This window comes from Tympanuchus pallidicinctus, unplaced genomic scaffold, assembly GCF_026119805.1.
Source record: "Tympanuchus pallidicinctus isolate F22 unplaced genomic scaffold, pur_lepc_1.0 scaffold16, whole genome shotgun sequence".
Lineage (NCBI taxonomy): Eukaryota > Metazoa > Chordata > Aves > Galliformes > Phasianidae > Tympanuchus > Tympanuchus pallidicinctus.
Genome location: NW_026294679.1, coordinates 27,223,106 through 27,235,878, shown reverse-complemented (window position 1 = coordinate 27,235,878; position 12,773 = coordinate 27,223,106). Strand labels below are relative to the sequence as shown.

General features: G+C 39.4%; 1 protein-coding gene across 31 annotated transcripts in view; it reads right to left on the bottom strand.

Moving 5' to 3' along the window:
* The window catches only part of ANK3 (ankyrin 3), a 289,738-nt gene that overhangs the window by 39,688 nt on the left and 237,277 nt on the right, over nt 1-12,773 (bottom strand). For 24 of the 31 annotated variants that reach the window (XM_052677741.1, XM_052677738.1, XM_052677742.1 and 21 more), the window contains 7 exons: nt 7,078-7,289; nt 5,034-5,241; nt 4,321-4,417; nt 2,851-3,079; nt 2,171-2,296; nt 1,330-1,452; nt 839-865 (listed from right to left, as the gene is read on the bottom strand). In XM_052677741.1, the coding sequence (XP_052533701.1) occupies nt 839-865; nt 1,330-1,452; nt 2,171-2,296; nt 2,851-3,079; nt 4,321-4,417; nt 5,034-5,241; nt 7,078-7,289 (1,022 nt within the window). The remainder of the gene's footprint in view (nt 1-838; nt 866-1,329; nt 1,453-2,170; nt 2,297-2,850; nt 3,080-4,320; nt 4,418-5,033; nt 5,242-7,077; nt 7,290-12,773) is intronic. The other 7 variants (XM_052677739.1, XM_052677765.1, XM_052677767.1 and 4 more) reach the window with 1 other exon arrangement.

Sequence of the window (12,773 nt, the reverse complement as noted above, 5' to 3'; positions counted from 1 at the left end):
GCTGCACGCTCAAACTTCCAGAGTCAGGCCAGAGGACAACCTTTCTCTTGCAACAGAATAACACCAGGTCTGGTGTTAGTTTAAAGATCATGGAGCACATAGCCATTTTAGGTTGGAATGTCCACTGTATAGCCTGGATTTGGTGCTTTCTGACTTCCATCTGTTTGAGCCCATGAAAGATGGACTGCATGAGCAACATCCTTCCAGCAACAGTGCTGTCATAGCAGCTGTGAAACAGTGGCTCACCTCCACTAGTGCAGATTTTTAGGAGTGCAGCATGAGGCCTCTCGTTCATTGCTGTCAAATGTGCATAGCTACTGGAAATGATTGTGTTGAAAAAGAATGTTTTGTAGCCAAGGTTTTGCTCTATCAAATAGTGTTATTGTATTCTTTGTAGTTGTTGTAGTTTCCATGGAAATACATAGGAGGCATTACTTTCAGAGTGCCGTCCATACTATAGGCCATTGTTTTAATACCTTCTCAGATATGTGAGTTATCAAAACACTGGCAGTATTATTCCAAGAGCTAAAAATCACACAGTAAGCTCTGTAATTTTGCCAAAAATAGCCTTGGTCACTACTTTGTAATGATGCCATTTTTTTCAGAAGAAAATTAGTTAAATGTTAGACTACTGTTATTCAACATGTAGTTTATTTTTATCACATATAGTCCTGTTTTATACATTTGTGAACTGTTTTGCAACATAATATAAGATGCTGAGGAAATGGTTATTCTGTAAGTATTACTTCAATGCCATAGCTATTTCTTTTCTATAACATATTTACTGTTCTTCACTAAATCTGAAGAAAATAAAAACAGAAGACAGTGTTTATATTACCTCATCATCTTGATCTGACTCTGTTTCCTTTTGGTCCCAAGATGCATTGCAGAGACAAGGAATATTATAATGGACAGCAGGGAAAAGAATATCAGGATATGAAAAGGACCAGATTGGGAGCACAAAATGCAAGCTGATTTATAAGGCAAAGCAAATCCAAAATGCCAACACACACATAAAAAAAACTTACATCTACCGCAAATTAACATGTGACATTATTGAAAGCATAAACCTATGACTTGCAGGCTGAAGCATGAGCTGCAAACAGAATCATAAAAAATACAGGAACTTGACACCACAGTAACAAGAGACTTTAAAAGTGTTCTACAGGAAACCAATAAAACATAAATGTACAGTCTTAACCATACTCCAAAGCATTCTCACAACTGGCATTTCACAAGTTTTCTTTATCACTAGCAGAAAAAAGACAAAGACTAGAAGAGCAAAAATAAAATCAAACCAACTCTAAGGACAATTATCCTAACAAATACCTTTTTGTGTGCTGGCAAAGTGATATTCAAGTTGCAAACAGCTGTTTGTGGCAGTCCTTTGGTAGTCTTTGGTTCTTTCAAAAATGATAATCGACCACAAGGTTCTTGGCTGGTGTCTCTTACCTAGAAAATAAATGTTAGTGATTTGCAGTACTTCACATATGTAGGGGAGGTTTCTGAAGGGTTTCTCAGAGCGTCCTTTCACAAGAACCTATCTAATGTTAGCGAGCTGGGGCTCGGTCTCCTCTCTGAGAAAGAAAAAAAAGAATACCATAAATGAGTTACATCAGCCTGAAGCTTCCTGAATAGAAACAAGCTCCTGAAATCCATGTAAGAAAAGATGCTAGGTGAGTCCAACGAGATACCAACATCCTAGTATAAAAATGATTACATTTTCAGCTCACCTTCATTTTTCTCTGCAGTGTTTTGCACTTGTGTTCAAAACCTATTTGTTTATATTTTTTTCTCACAGAAACAAGGCTAACAAAAGCTTGCATCCTTTCATGGTAATTTAGAAGTGAAGAGTTTGCATGCATATTTTGGGGATTGTTCTGCTGCACCTCTTCTTAGTCCCTGGGACACTGTGATCTAACACTGCTACTGTGGAAGTCTAACTCATATGGTTTTGTTAGAAGTTTGAGAGTCCTTATCATGGGTTTTCTGGTCCTAGCTCTGTCAGCAACTCTCTTGTGGCTTCATGCAAAGCATCATCCCCACACTATTCACATATTAAACAATGACACTCACACCCTTGGGGTAAGTTAGTTCCATCTGGCTGAAAAAGTGTTATCACAGAAAAAATAAAGATCTCAGCAGTCTTAGTTGGCTTGTTTTCTTTTACCTTGATAGAGAACGGCAGTCTATTTTCTTTGAAAGCGTAAAAATTAAAAACAAGCTGCTGTCCTCCTTTAGTCAAAGGGGCAAGATTTCCATAGCAATCAACGTAAATAGGCTTTCCTTCCAGAACCTATCAAAGTAATAACAGTCAATAAAATCTCTTTTCATAGTAGATCCATGCAAGTAAATATAGCATTATTTCCCCCACCACAGTTCCTGAGTTTAGCATAAGACCCTATTCAGAGTAAATTCAATGACAAATTACAGTCAGTGAGCATTATTGCAAGGTATTTTGAGTGCTGGCAGTTTGAGAAACTGCTACATGAGCAGCTTTTCTTCAAGAGACACTGTGTTGTTGCCAAAGTATTCATCACAAAGCAGCTCTACCTGAAAAGCATGTCTGTGAGATTGGTGAGAAAGAACTGAAGGTCAATTTTCTTCAAAACCTTAAGATACTTGATACAACAGGTGCGAAACCCACCACAGACTAGCATCCATCCATGAGGGCACACCCTCATGCTTTCTCTACTTATTCTCTCTTGATATCATCTCAATAATTTTTTTGACGTAGTCTTGCTGTGAACCTTTATTTAACTGAGTTTACAGTGGCTTTTGTAGGATCTACTGCCATTTGGAAAACACACAATCTGCTCACAAGGAGGAAACCAGCTGTAAGAAATATACCTCAATGTCTTTGCTTCTTGCAACTTCTTCAAAATTCTCTTGTTGCTCCAAAGTTTTGTCCACTTTGTCATCAGTCATGCAGAAGCAACGCAAATTGGATTCTACAGGGTCATTCATTTTGGCAAATATAACAAACTTTGCCATGTAAGGAACACATATTAATTCTCTGTAAAGCTGCGTTGCCAGCCCAACAGTCTCTAGTACTTGATGGCAGTCTGCAAGCCAAAATCTGAATGGGAAACAGGAAATTGTTAAATTAACTCTTTATTATGTTCAAACATAAGCCTTTAAAAATAAAGCATGACCTATGATTTTTTTGCCTGCTTTGCATGTGTACTGCCTCTTCAGGTAGCCCAGAGCTGTGATTTTTCTTCTGTTTTCAATAGAGCCTTAAACATTCAAAAATGTGAACACCTAGCAGTGAAAGGTTGATATTTGTACTTATCCCTTTCTATGTAAACTGTTTTTGTGAGGCAAAACTGTGCAAACAGTGTATTTTTTGTGACCATATGCTATGTATATTGTAACTTGCTGGCGCTTCACTGTAAATTTGATTGTTAGGAAATCTTTGCCTAAACAGCCGCTTTGATAACACATGCATACAACAAAATCATATTTCCCACCTAGACTGACTCCAAATAAGCCCTCAGTTCACTTTCTCAAAGAGATATTATACTATAATTTCCTCCTTGCAAGATTAAGAGGAAATTGGTAACAATTTTGATAAAACTCAGAAATATTTTCATCTGTAGTTCATACAAGTCTTCCTTCAATATTACAGTCCTAACGCATTCAGTTTGTTCAGCCATTTGCTCCCTCTATAAAGCTCCTTGTACATGCAAATGCTATGCACCAAATGATAAACTCTTTACCTGGCATACAAATTTTCTCCCCCAGGATGTGTGATTTGTACTGAATGTCTCCAGACATCATGCAAATCCACTACGTCCATTGCAATTCATTTAAAACTTTGATTTTTTTTTCCCCACAAATGATATTTTTGTGAAAGTAATTTCACATCATCTTCAACTTAAAAGCCAAGGACCAGAAACTGAACCCCTTCTGCGTTTTAAGAAAATATACTTCTATGAGTCCTCCACATTCTTTTACTGAACGACCATTTAAAACTTTCCTCTTCTGTTGCTGTTTGCAGAAAAACAAACCCATGTGTGGCACTGCAACCTTTAGCAAAACAGCATGTGTGACTGCCAGGAGACATCTCCCAGCAGAAAAGGCCAAGACAAAACTTCATGTGCAACCTTAAGTGCCTGGCATGCTGATACACAGTGACAAAGAAGCATCTGGTTCATTATCGCTTCATCAGTCTTGTAAAAGTCTTAGTGAAAGTGGAAAAAAACCAAACCCACCATCATCATAAATAACCCCTTCCCTCCCATTCTCACAACAATGCACACTGTTAATCAAGGAACACTATTCTCTGGCGGCATTTGACAAATTCTGCTACCTTACCTGGCTGAAACGTTGGTTGTGAAGGAGACACAATCATTAGAAAACGTCAGAGGAGTCGTGCCTGTGATGTCCTCCCACTGCGCAGGTGAAGTACCTCCTGTGTACATATATATACATAAACCATATGTATAAACCATAAACCATATACACCATCTACAAACCATAGAGATATTTTCTTTCAAACATCAAGCAAATGCAGACTATGTAGAACATTTCAGTCAAAATACTTTGCTTCACACAGCAAATGACAGCACAGACTATCATGTTTTCCAACAGGTAAACTATATGTTACAGATTTAACGTATGTTAAATACCAGGAAATGGTGTGATGTCAGAAAGGTACATTTCCTACAGTCAATAGTGAAAGTCTCCCTTTGATATCAGCTAAGCAGAATTACTTCGGCAAACTAATTTACTGATAACTATATGTAATAGCCAGGTTGAAATTCTTTGTACTAGCTAAATATAAAGGAGTATTTATTATCTGTTGTCCAGAGTTCTTTTAAAACAGCATGAGACAAGACTAAAAGCCCAGGGAACAAGTGAGAGGCTTTCAGGTGACCTGAGCTGGCTTTGCCCAGAGGAACTGATCAGAAATCTACTGGACCAACCAACTTCCTGTTACTGGAAGGAACAACTTATACAGCTATATGAGTGGGTACAGAGGCACTGTTGCCACAGAAACCTTTTCAAAGAGCACGATTTTCTCTAACCTGTAATGCTACATAAAAGTCGAAGGCTGGGCGTCGTGTCTCCTTTGTACCCGTTGGTTACACCTTCTCCTGATGGAGGTGGCACAGGAATTGTCATGGTTATTGGCTTATGAAATTTTCTTCTTCTTGGCTCCACTGTGACAATGGGACTGAAAGTTGCCTTGTTTCCAAGGATTTTCTTAACAATTTCCTCTGGAACTGGTTGAGCCTGTCAACATAGAGAAAATAGTTTAAATAAGAGCTACAAATTGACTGTACACACGCAGAACTGTTTTCCAACACATAACTTTATTTTCCTTAAATTTTTCTCCAGAATTTTATTTCATCTTCTCTTATAGCTCTCGTGTGATTAGTAGTACAATTCATACTTCAGCATTATTCTTAAAAGCCTAAGATTTCCTAAGAACTAACTTTGTTGATAAAAGCTATAAATCTCAGAGGGCTGTCTGTAGTTTTTGCTGAGAAGTTTTCAGAGCTTGCTCATTTGAAATTTACTGTGATGTGTGACATCACAGAAAATTTCAAAATGCAAGTGCAGCCTTATTTTGTTACAAGGGTCTTGAGAGGTGAGGACTACACACACTCAGATGCTGAACAGTTCTCACATCTCTGCATCTTCTCACTTCTTTTTGTGCACAAATCCATGCACAGAAGGAACACCGTGTACCCCTGATCTGCCTTTGTCTTCAGTGCTTCATATGCTATTTTGCTATCAATTATTAGTAGACAAATATTTGAGTCAAATTTATACAGAATACAAATAGTTGCCTTAAGCTGAGCTATAAGTGATTTTCAGACTTTCCACATCCATTTTTGTACCTTCAGAGATTTCTTAACTTTTTACTGGTAGAAAAAAAGAATGAGTACAGGAAGAAATGCTGTAGAATTTTAGCAGTTTTTGTTATCTGAGATTTGAACTCAGAACTAACATGGGTTTTTGCAATTGCTTTTTAAAATCAACTCCCTATTTAAATCAGGCTGAACTGTAGCTTGCTGCATTATTTAAACTACAAATTGTATTGATATTCAAAGAATAGGTGGTCATATTGCAATTTCAACAGTGATAGCACTGCATGTGGAGATAATATGTTTCCTTCACTCCAGCTAGCTCTGGAAAGACAGCTGAAGAACAGTAACAGCAGAGCTTCCAGTTTCTCAGGATTAATAGTCTTTCTTTGAAATATTGTTAGCAGATGAGAAATGTTTCAGGGTATGAGAAAAGGCTGAGTAATCTGGATCTGTTGAGCCTGGGGAAAAGAAGACTGAGAAGGGATCTGATAAATGTTTATAAATATCTAAAGGGAGGTGGGAGGCAAATGGATGAGGCCAGGCTCTTCTTGGGGGTGCAAAGAGTTAGAAATAAGGTATAACGGCCTAAAGCTCGAACATAGGAAGTTCTATACAAACATGCAGAAGAATTTTAAGGTAGTGGTGACAGCACTGGAACAGGCTGCCCTGAGAAGTTGTGGAGTTTCCCTACCCGTGTGACCTATTGTAGGGTACCCGCTTTGACAAGGGGGTTGCACTCAATTTCTTGAGGTCCCTTCCAACCCCTGCAATCCTGTGATTTCCAAGCACTGGGATTCAAACCAGCATCCCTGTTTCATGAACCCATCACACTCATCAGGTTATTAAGAAATTTTAAGCAATAATCAACAGAACTCAATGAAAAGATACATTCTACAAAGTATTTCTCCACTTTTCAGGTAGTTTGTTCAAGGAAAGGTCAAGCTATTTGCTCCTTCCAGATTCCATCCACTGCTAGAAACACCATGACCTAAGCTACAACAGATGTATATAGAATGTACATAGCTGCCACTTAGCCACAGGAGACCGGACTGCAGAGCAGCTGTGCAGCTCACAGGAGACTGCCACTAAGGCTTGTTGTGGCTCCAGACCTTTGCCTATTCTCTCCATCCTAAGTGATATGCCAGGTGACAATAAAAGAGTAGCTAGGTTTTTGCCACACAGGGGAGGACCGTCCTTTACCCACAGCAAAGAAGCACAGAGTGCACAGGTGACAAGATGATGAGGGCACCCTTACCTGGAGTCCCACACGGATTCTTTTGGTTAGAGCACCCTCGGGGAAGGACGCCTGGACACGTGGCACCGTTGTGCTGCTCAGCACGCCGCCCTCTGGGCCAATTTGGTTACTTTCTTGCTTGATTCGTGAAACCACTGCAAAGTACTGAGGGAAATCCTTTGTGACAATCCTACAGATACGCTTCTTCTCTAGCTCCTCAACGCTGTCCAGTTCTGGAGGGAGAAGACAGGTAAAACAGGCTCATATCAGATATATCTACCAGCTTGCAAGGTTTTTAACTTGCATTTATATCTTGAGAAGATTTTAAACATTTATTTACTATAGGAAAAACAAACACAACAGTGCTATTAATTATCAAGCATTGGTTTGCTCTGGGAACTTTTGCATATATCTTAACTCTCAAGCTCTCAGCACTGGACACACAGATATGCCAGGACACTGAAGCACATGACAGCTGCCCTGGGATGGCAGGTTGTTCACTGGAGCCCACTGAGATGCAGAGGAGACTGTCAAGCTTCTTTTCTCTCATTTACATCTGGAAGCACAGAAGTAAACTGATCATTCTGAGTAAACTTTCCAGAGATGTTTATTTCCTGCCTCCTCCCTCACACAGCTCTGGCACACAGAAAAGCACAGAAAATTGCAGGCAGTTCATGAACAAACTGCACACCAAGTGTGAAGTGTACACCTGGAACAGAAACAGGACAGCAATAAGGAGAGCCCAGTGCCACATTCCCAGCACGTAGGGTCACCAGAGTGCAGAAAGGGGCATGGTATATCCACTCATAGCAATTAAGTAGATCTTATGTAAGTACGTGCACAGAGGAAAACTGTGATGTGCGACAGCTATGAAACTGTAGCTATGTGTATATATATCCCCTAATGAAATCTCCGTGATACAGACAAATGCAGGTAATTACATGACTGTCATGCATTTCTCGTGTAATTCTGTTACGCTTTACCTTCTTAGATATTTCTGGGCTTTCCTCCAGCACTCCACAAGATGCCACTCTTATTTTCCTCCTTAAAAAAAGTACCATGATTCTAAACAAGAAAGTTCACTGCTCAGAAGACGACATTTCTACCAGATGCAGTAAGAGAAAGCTGGAGGACCAAAATAAGTACTATGACAATGGACACTTGTACAATTATTTACTTGGCTGAGACATTTTGCTCCTCTGAGCATGTAAGCTCAATTACAAGTCCAAAAAATTTGAATATAAATTTGGTAAAATGTCAAGTTTTCCATTTTAAAACCTTCAATGGCTAATTTGAATTAATTGCTCAGTGTTGCTGTGGATCATACAAACCTACCAGAAGAGGATAATTTCTTATCATAATGTCAGCTTCCATTTACTTTGACTCAGAGATGATATCTGAAGCCCCCTAATTAATTAGGTATTCTGCCTGCAGCCTCTGGAAGCAATGGCTTGTGCTGTGGACAAACTGGATTCTTAAATTCCCAGGCAGGTATAATCTTGATTGGTAAATCCTGTGTGTTCTTGCGTCAGTTGCTGGAGAATAAGTGCATTGTAAAATGCTCACTGAGATAGAGGATAATTAAAATTCTCCTGCAGTAGAAATTTTTATATAAGAACAAAGCCCTCTGAAAGCCCTCTGTAGCCTGGCAGGCACTCTCCTTTAGAAATGGAAGATGCACAGATAAGAGTGGCAAAACAACAGCCAGGCATGGCGAGGAGTTTGACCACATACACGGAAATTATGTTGGATATGTATCTGAGCTTTTACATGGATTTGCCCCCTAGAAAAACAAAGAAAGGAAATAAAAAATAAGACCAGAAAATGAACAATCTTTAGCTGCCTCTCCACATGTGTAAAGAATGCAGCATTAGTATGACAGAATTAAAGAAACAGAGACAACACAGCTTGGGAAAGTCACTTTCCTAAACACACCTCATACATTTTACAGCTAGAGAAATACTCCATCATTACTGTTTTCCTCACCAGCTGATGCTTCATTACTGTGCAGCGCATTTCAATTAAAAAACTGAAAGGTTTTGTTTTCTTATATTTAAATCACAGAGGAAATATGCTATACACCTCCTCTTACAGCAAAACAGAGAGAAATAAAGCAGAAAAGTAATGGCAGAATCAGGACCATTCTTCCAGTGTCATGCTCTGATACTGTGCTAATAGTCCAAAAAACACCTACTGCCATTAAGTTTTGGTAGGTCAACAGAAGGGTACCATGCGTGCTCCTTGCAGAGGTCTTCTCCTGCCACCCAAATATAACATATGCTTATCCTAACATAGCTGGTGGGAGCAAGTACCCAGAGATGAGGATGGAGGAAAGGAAAGGAGAGAGAAAGGAAGATTGCTTCTGTAGTCCCTTCAGCCCACTTGAGTGCTATAGGTCCTGGACAGGAGAAGAGAAACCTAGTTGTGTCCTCCAGGATCAGAAGGGGACCTCACATAGTCTAGCTCAGGTCAAGGACAGCAATCACACCAGTTCTGCCAGGTGTGAGGCAGCTGTGGATCAAATTAATTCCTTCTCTGATTCTTTCTTACATTCAGGTAAAGTGTTTTCCGACTGCAAATGGAATTAGAAAAGTCTCAGAACACCTGCTTCATGACCTTCAAAGTGTCTTTATGTGATCCAGGATTGTACTTCTCTTACTACGGCCATACAAGTTTTGCTCACATCTAAAAAGCAAATCCCACAGTTATTTAGCAGACCAAACAGCTCTTGGAGTTTTGCAACCCTCCTACAGTTCTGGTTACAGTAGAGCTGACCTAGTCTCTGTACAGACAATGAAAGACAGAACAAACTTATGACACCAGTTTCTCCAGTAAGGAAACTGTTGTAATAAAGACGAAACACACAGCAGGCAGTGCTCACATGGAAAATTACTGGAGATGGACAGATGCAAAAAGGGGAAGGGGCAAAGAAAAACAGAGAGTGCTGGCACTTAAAAATGCTGGCAAGTCACTCTCTCAGCTTCACCATAGAGAACTGGACACTTCCAATACCACAGCTAGCAAGGAAGTCTCATCTTCAAATGAGGCAATGTTCTTTACATACTCCTTTGCCTATTTAAGCAGTTTCTTATCTTGCTGTTCACAGCATGAGGTTTAACAGTGGTAAGTTTAAAAGCTTTTCTTGGAAATGTGGCAAAATCACTGCAGCGATTTATGGCGGAATTTTAAAATTCAAGCATAAACAAGGTCATTCTGGTCTTATCTGTAGATTTGAAGAACTATTTATGCAAAGACTCCTGCTTCACATCTGAAACCACACTGTGCAGCTGCAAGCATACTGTAGCCACAAATACATGCATTGCTTGGCTCACTCACTAGCTTGCAATTGTCCATCAAAAGTTTAGCTACCCTGGTATGTGCATTTATGCTCACTGTTTGTCTACGGGTACAGAAAGGTGCCCGTAGAAGGAGCAAGAACGTAAAAAGCAAACACACATTAGACCTAAAAGAAGACCTGATTAAATGTAATCTATTTATAAGACAGAGAGCTTTTTCCTATATATGTATGTACACGCATATATTTTACTTGATTTTATTTTAAATAAACGTACTAGAGGCAAGAGCTGTGAATTACTACCCTCACATCCGGAATCAAACTCATTCTATTCCAAAAAGGAACCCATGTAATGCTGATGCAATACAGGTATAGCACTATCTTCTGAAAAAAATTAATTAAACAGAATTAATAAAATTAATCTAAACAGAAACCTGATGGTACCAAAGGAACTGACTCTTTGCATCACAATATACTGCTCTTCCATGGTAATAAAAGTTTTGCTATTATTTAATTCTACATTTAGTACCCTGAAGTATTGTCTCCTGTTCTGGATTATTGTGAGTCTCTGACAAGTTTTTCCAGCAGATGGTGCTGCTTCCAGTAAAGAACAGGCAGATTTTCAGTAGTCCCCACGGAGGGAGAGCAAAGATGTCCTCACTCTCATCCCCCCGCTGGCTGAGCAGAGCAGAGCAGGGAAAAGGACAATTAAACCAGAAAAGCAGACTGCATCTTTAAAAGTCAGCACATCAACTAGTTGAGAACACAAGTCTGACTGTGCTCCTTCCACACAGATAGAAAGAACCAGTGAAACACAGCATGTCTAACACAAAACAGAACAACTGCTTTTAACAGAAAAAATGGCTATTCCTGCAGCATGTTACTTGGAGGCGACTGTGTGAATTTCTGTCCAGTGAGACATTAAATTTTTAGAAATTACTGAGCATCTAGATGGTCATCTTTTTACTTCAGTTCAAAGATTGCTTCTGCCTCCAGATTTCATACCTGGAATCAACTTCTTCCAAAGTCATGGCTTCTGAGATACAAAACATTGCTTCAGAGCCAAGTCTAACTGAGATTCATCACAATAATCCAGAAAAAAAATAAGATTAAAAATGCTTGTAATTCTAGAAATCTGTATTTTATGTCAGCACCTCGAATTTTTTTTTAAATAGAAAAGGTCTCCTTTGAGCAGGACAGAATTTTGTCAAGGTCCTTGTACTATTTTAATTCAGGGTTTTTTGTTTCTTTTTCTTTCCCAATTAAAGAAGAATTTAGAGAAAATGAATTGAACGAGTAATCAACACAGCAAGACCGCAGTATTTATTTGTCCTTTTTCTCTCATAAATGATTGTCTGTGTTGGTAGACTGCTTTTCTGTGGCTTGGAGTTTAAGATGCCTAGTGCCCATGGTACTTTCCGTGACTCAGACTGTACTTATGAGCACTAATTTCAAACAGCAGTACCCTGGAAGGTAAGAGCCACCTGAAGTCCTTAGGAGTTGTAATCTGGCTCCAAATTTTGAAGCTTATTATTTTACGCTCCAAGTACAGAAGAGTCCATGCCCACCTGACTCAAAGTGATTTTATTTTCAGTATGTGATTTTTCTATATGGCACCTCTGGGACCTCTTTCATAAGCAGTGTGAGTTGGAGCACTTCAGAACAGTGCTTTGTGCCTAGATTTCCTATTCCCAAACTGAACTCAACTCAGCTTGCAAAGCACACAAAGCAAATGAGCAAATTGTTAATCATTTCTGACTACCTCATCATAGACAAGGCACAGATACCTTACCCAAATGCCAAGCCTTTATTTCCTGTCTCGTATTCTAGTGCACAGAGAAGCAGCTGCCGCTGGTGAGATCTTTCATTCAGAAAGGCTACTGCTTTCAATTCTGGAGCAGTTCTTACCTAAGCAACACCGTCCTTGGTCACGCTTCACTGTTTTTAGGTACATTTCTGTGACAAGATTTATCACATTTTTCCAAACTCAGTGACCCAACATCCGCAGTGTTTCTGCCTCAGTGCTTGTTGGTTCTATTAGATTTATTATACAGCTACATTAAGTAGTCATGTAATGAACATATCCTCCTCCTCTTTTTACATGCTTAGGTGCAGCTCAAGTAGTTCGAAATGACAATATTACACTAGCCCATTCTGCAAATTCCTATCTCAAATATCCAGATGCTAATCTCATATCTCAGATGCCCAGGGAACCTCTCACAACTGTTTTCCTTTCCATGTTTTCAAAGCTCGCTTTTTACTACGGCAGCCCTCTTTAAACAAGGGAGACCAAGATCAAAGGCAGAGCTGGCTCACAGATAATTCTCATAGCTGCCATCCAAATCTGATCATTATCTTCAAACACTTCTGCCAATGATGGAAGAACTTTCCTGCAGCTTGTACCTCACTGCACAGTGACTTT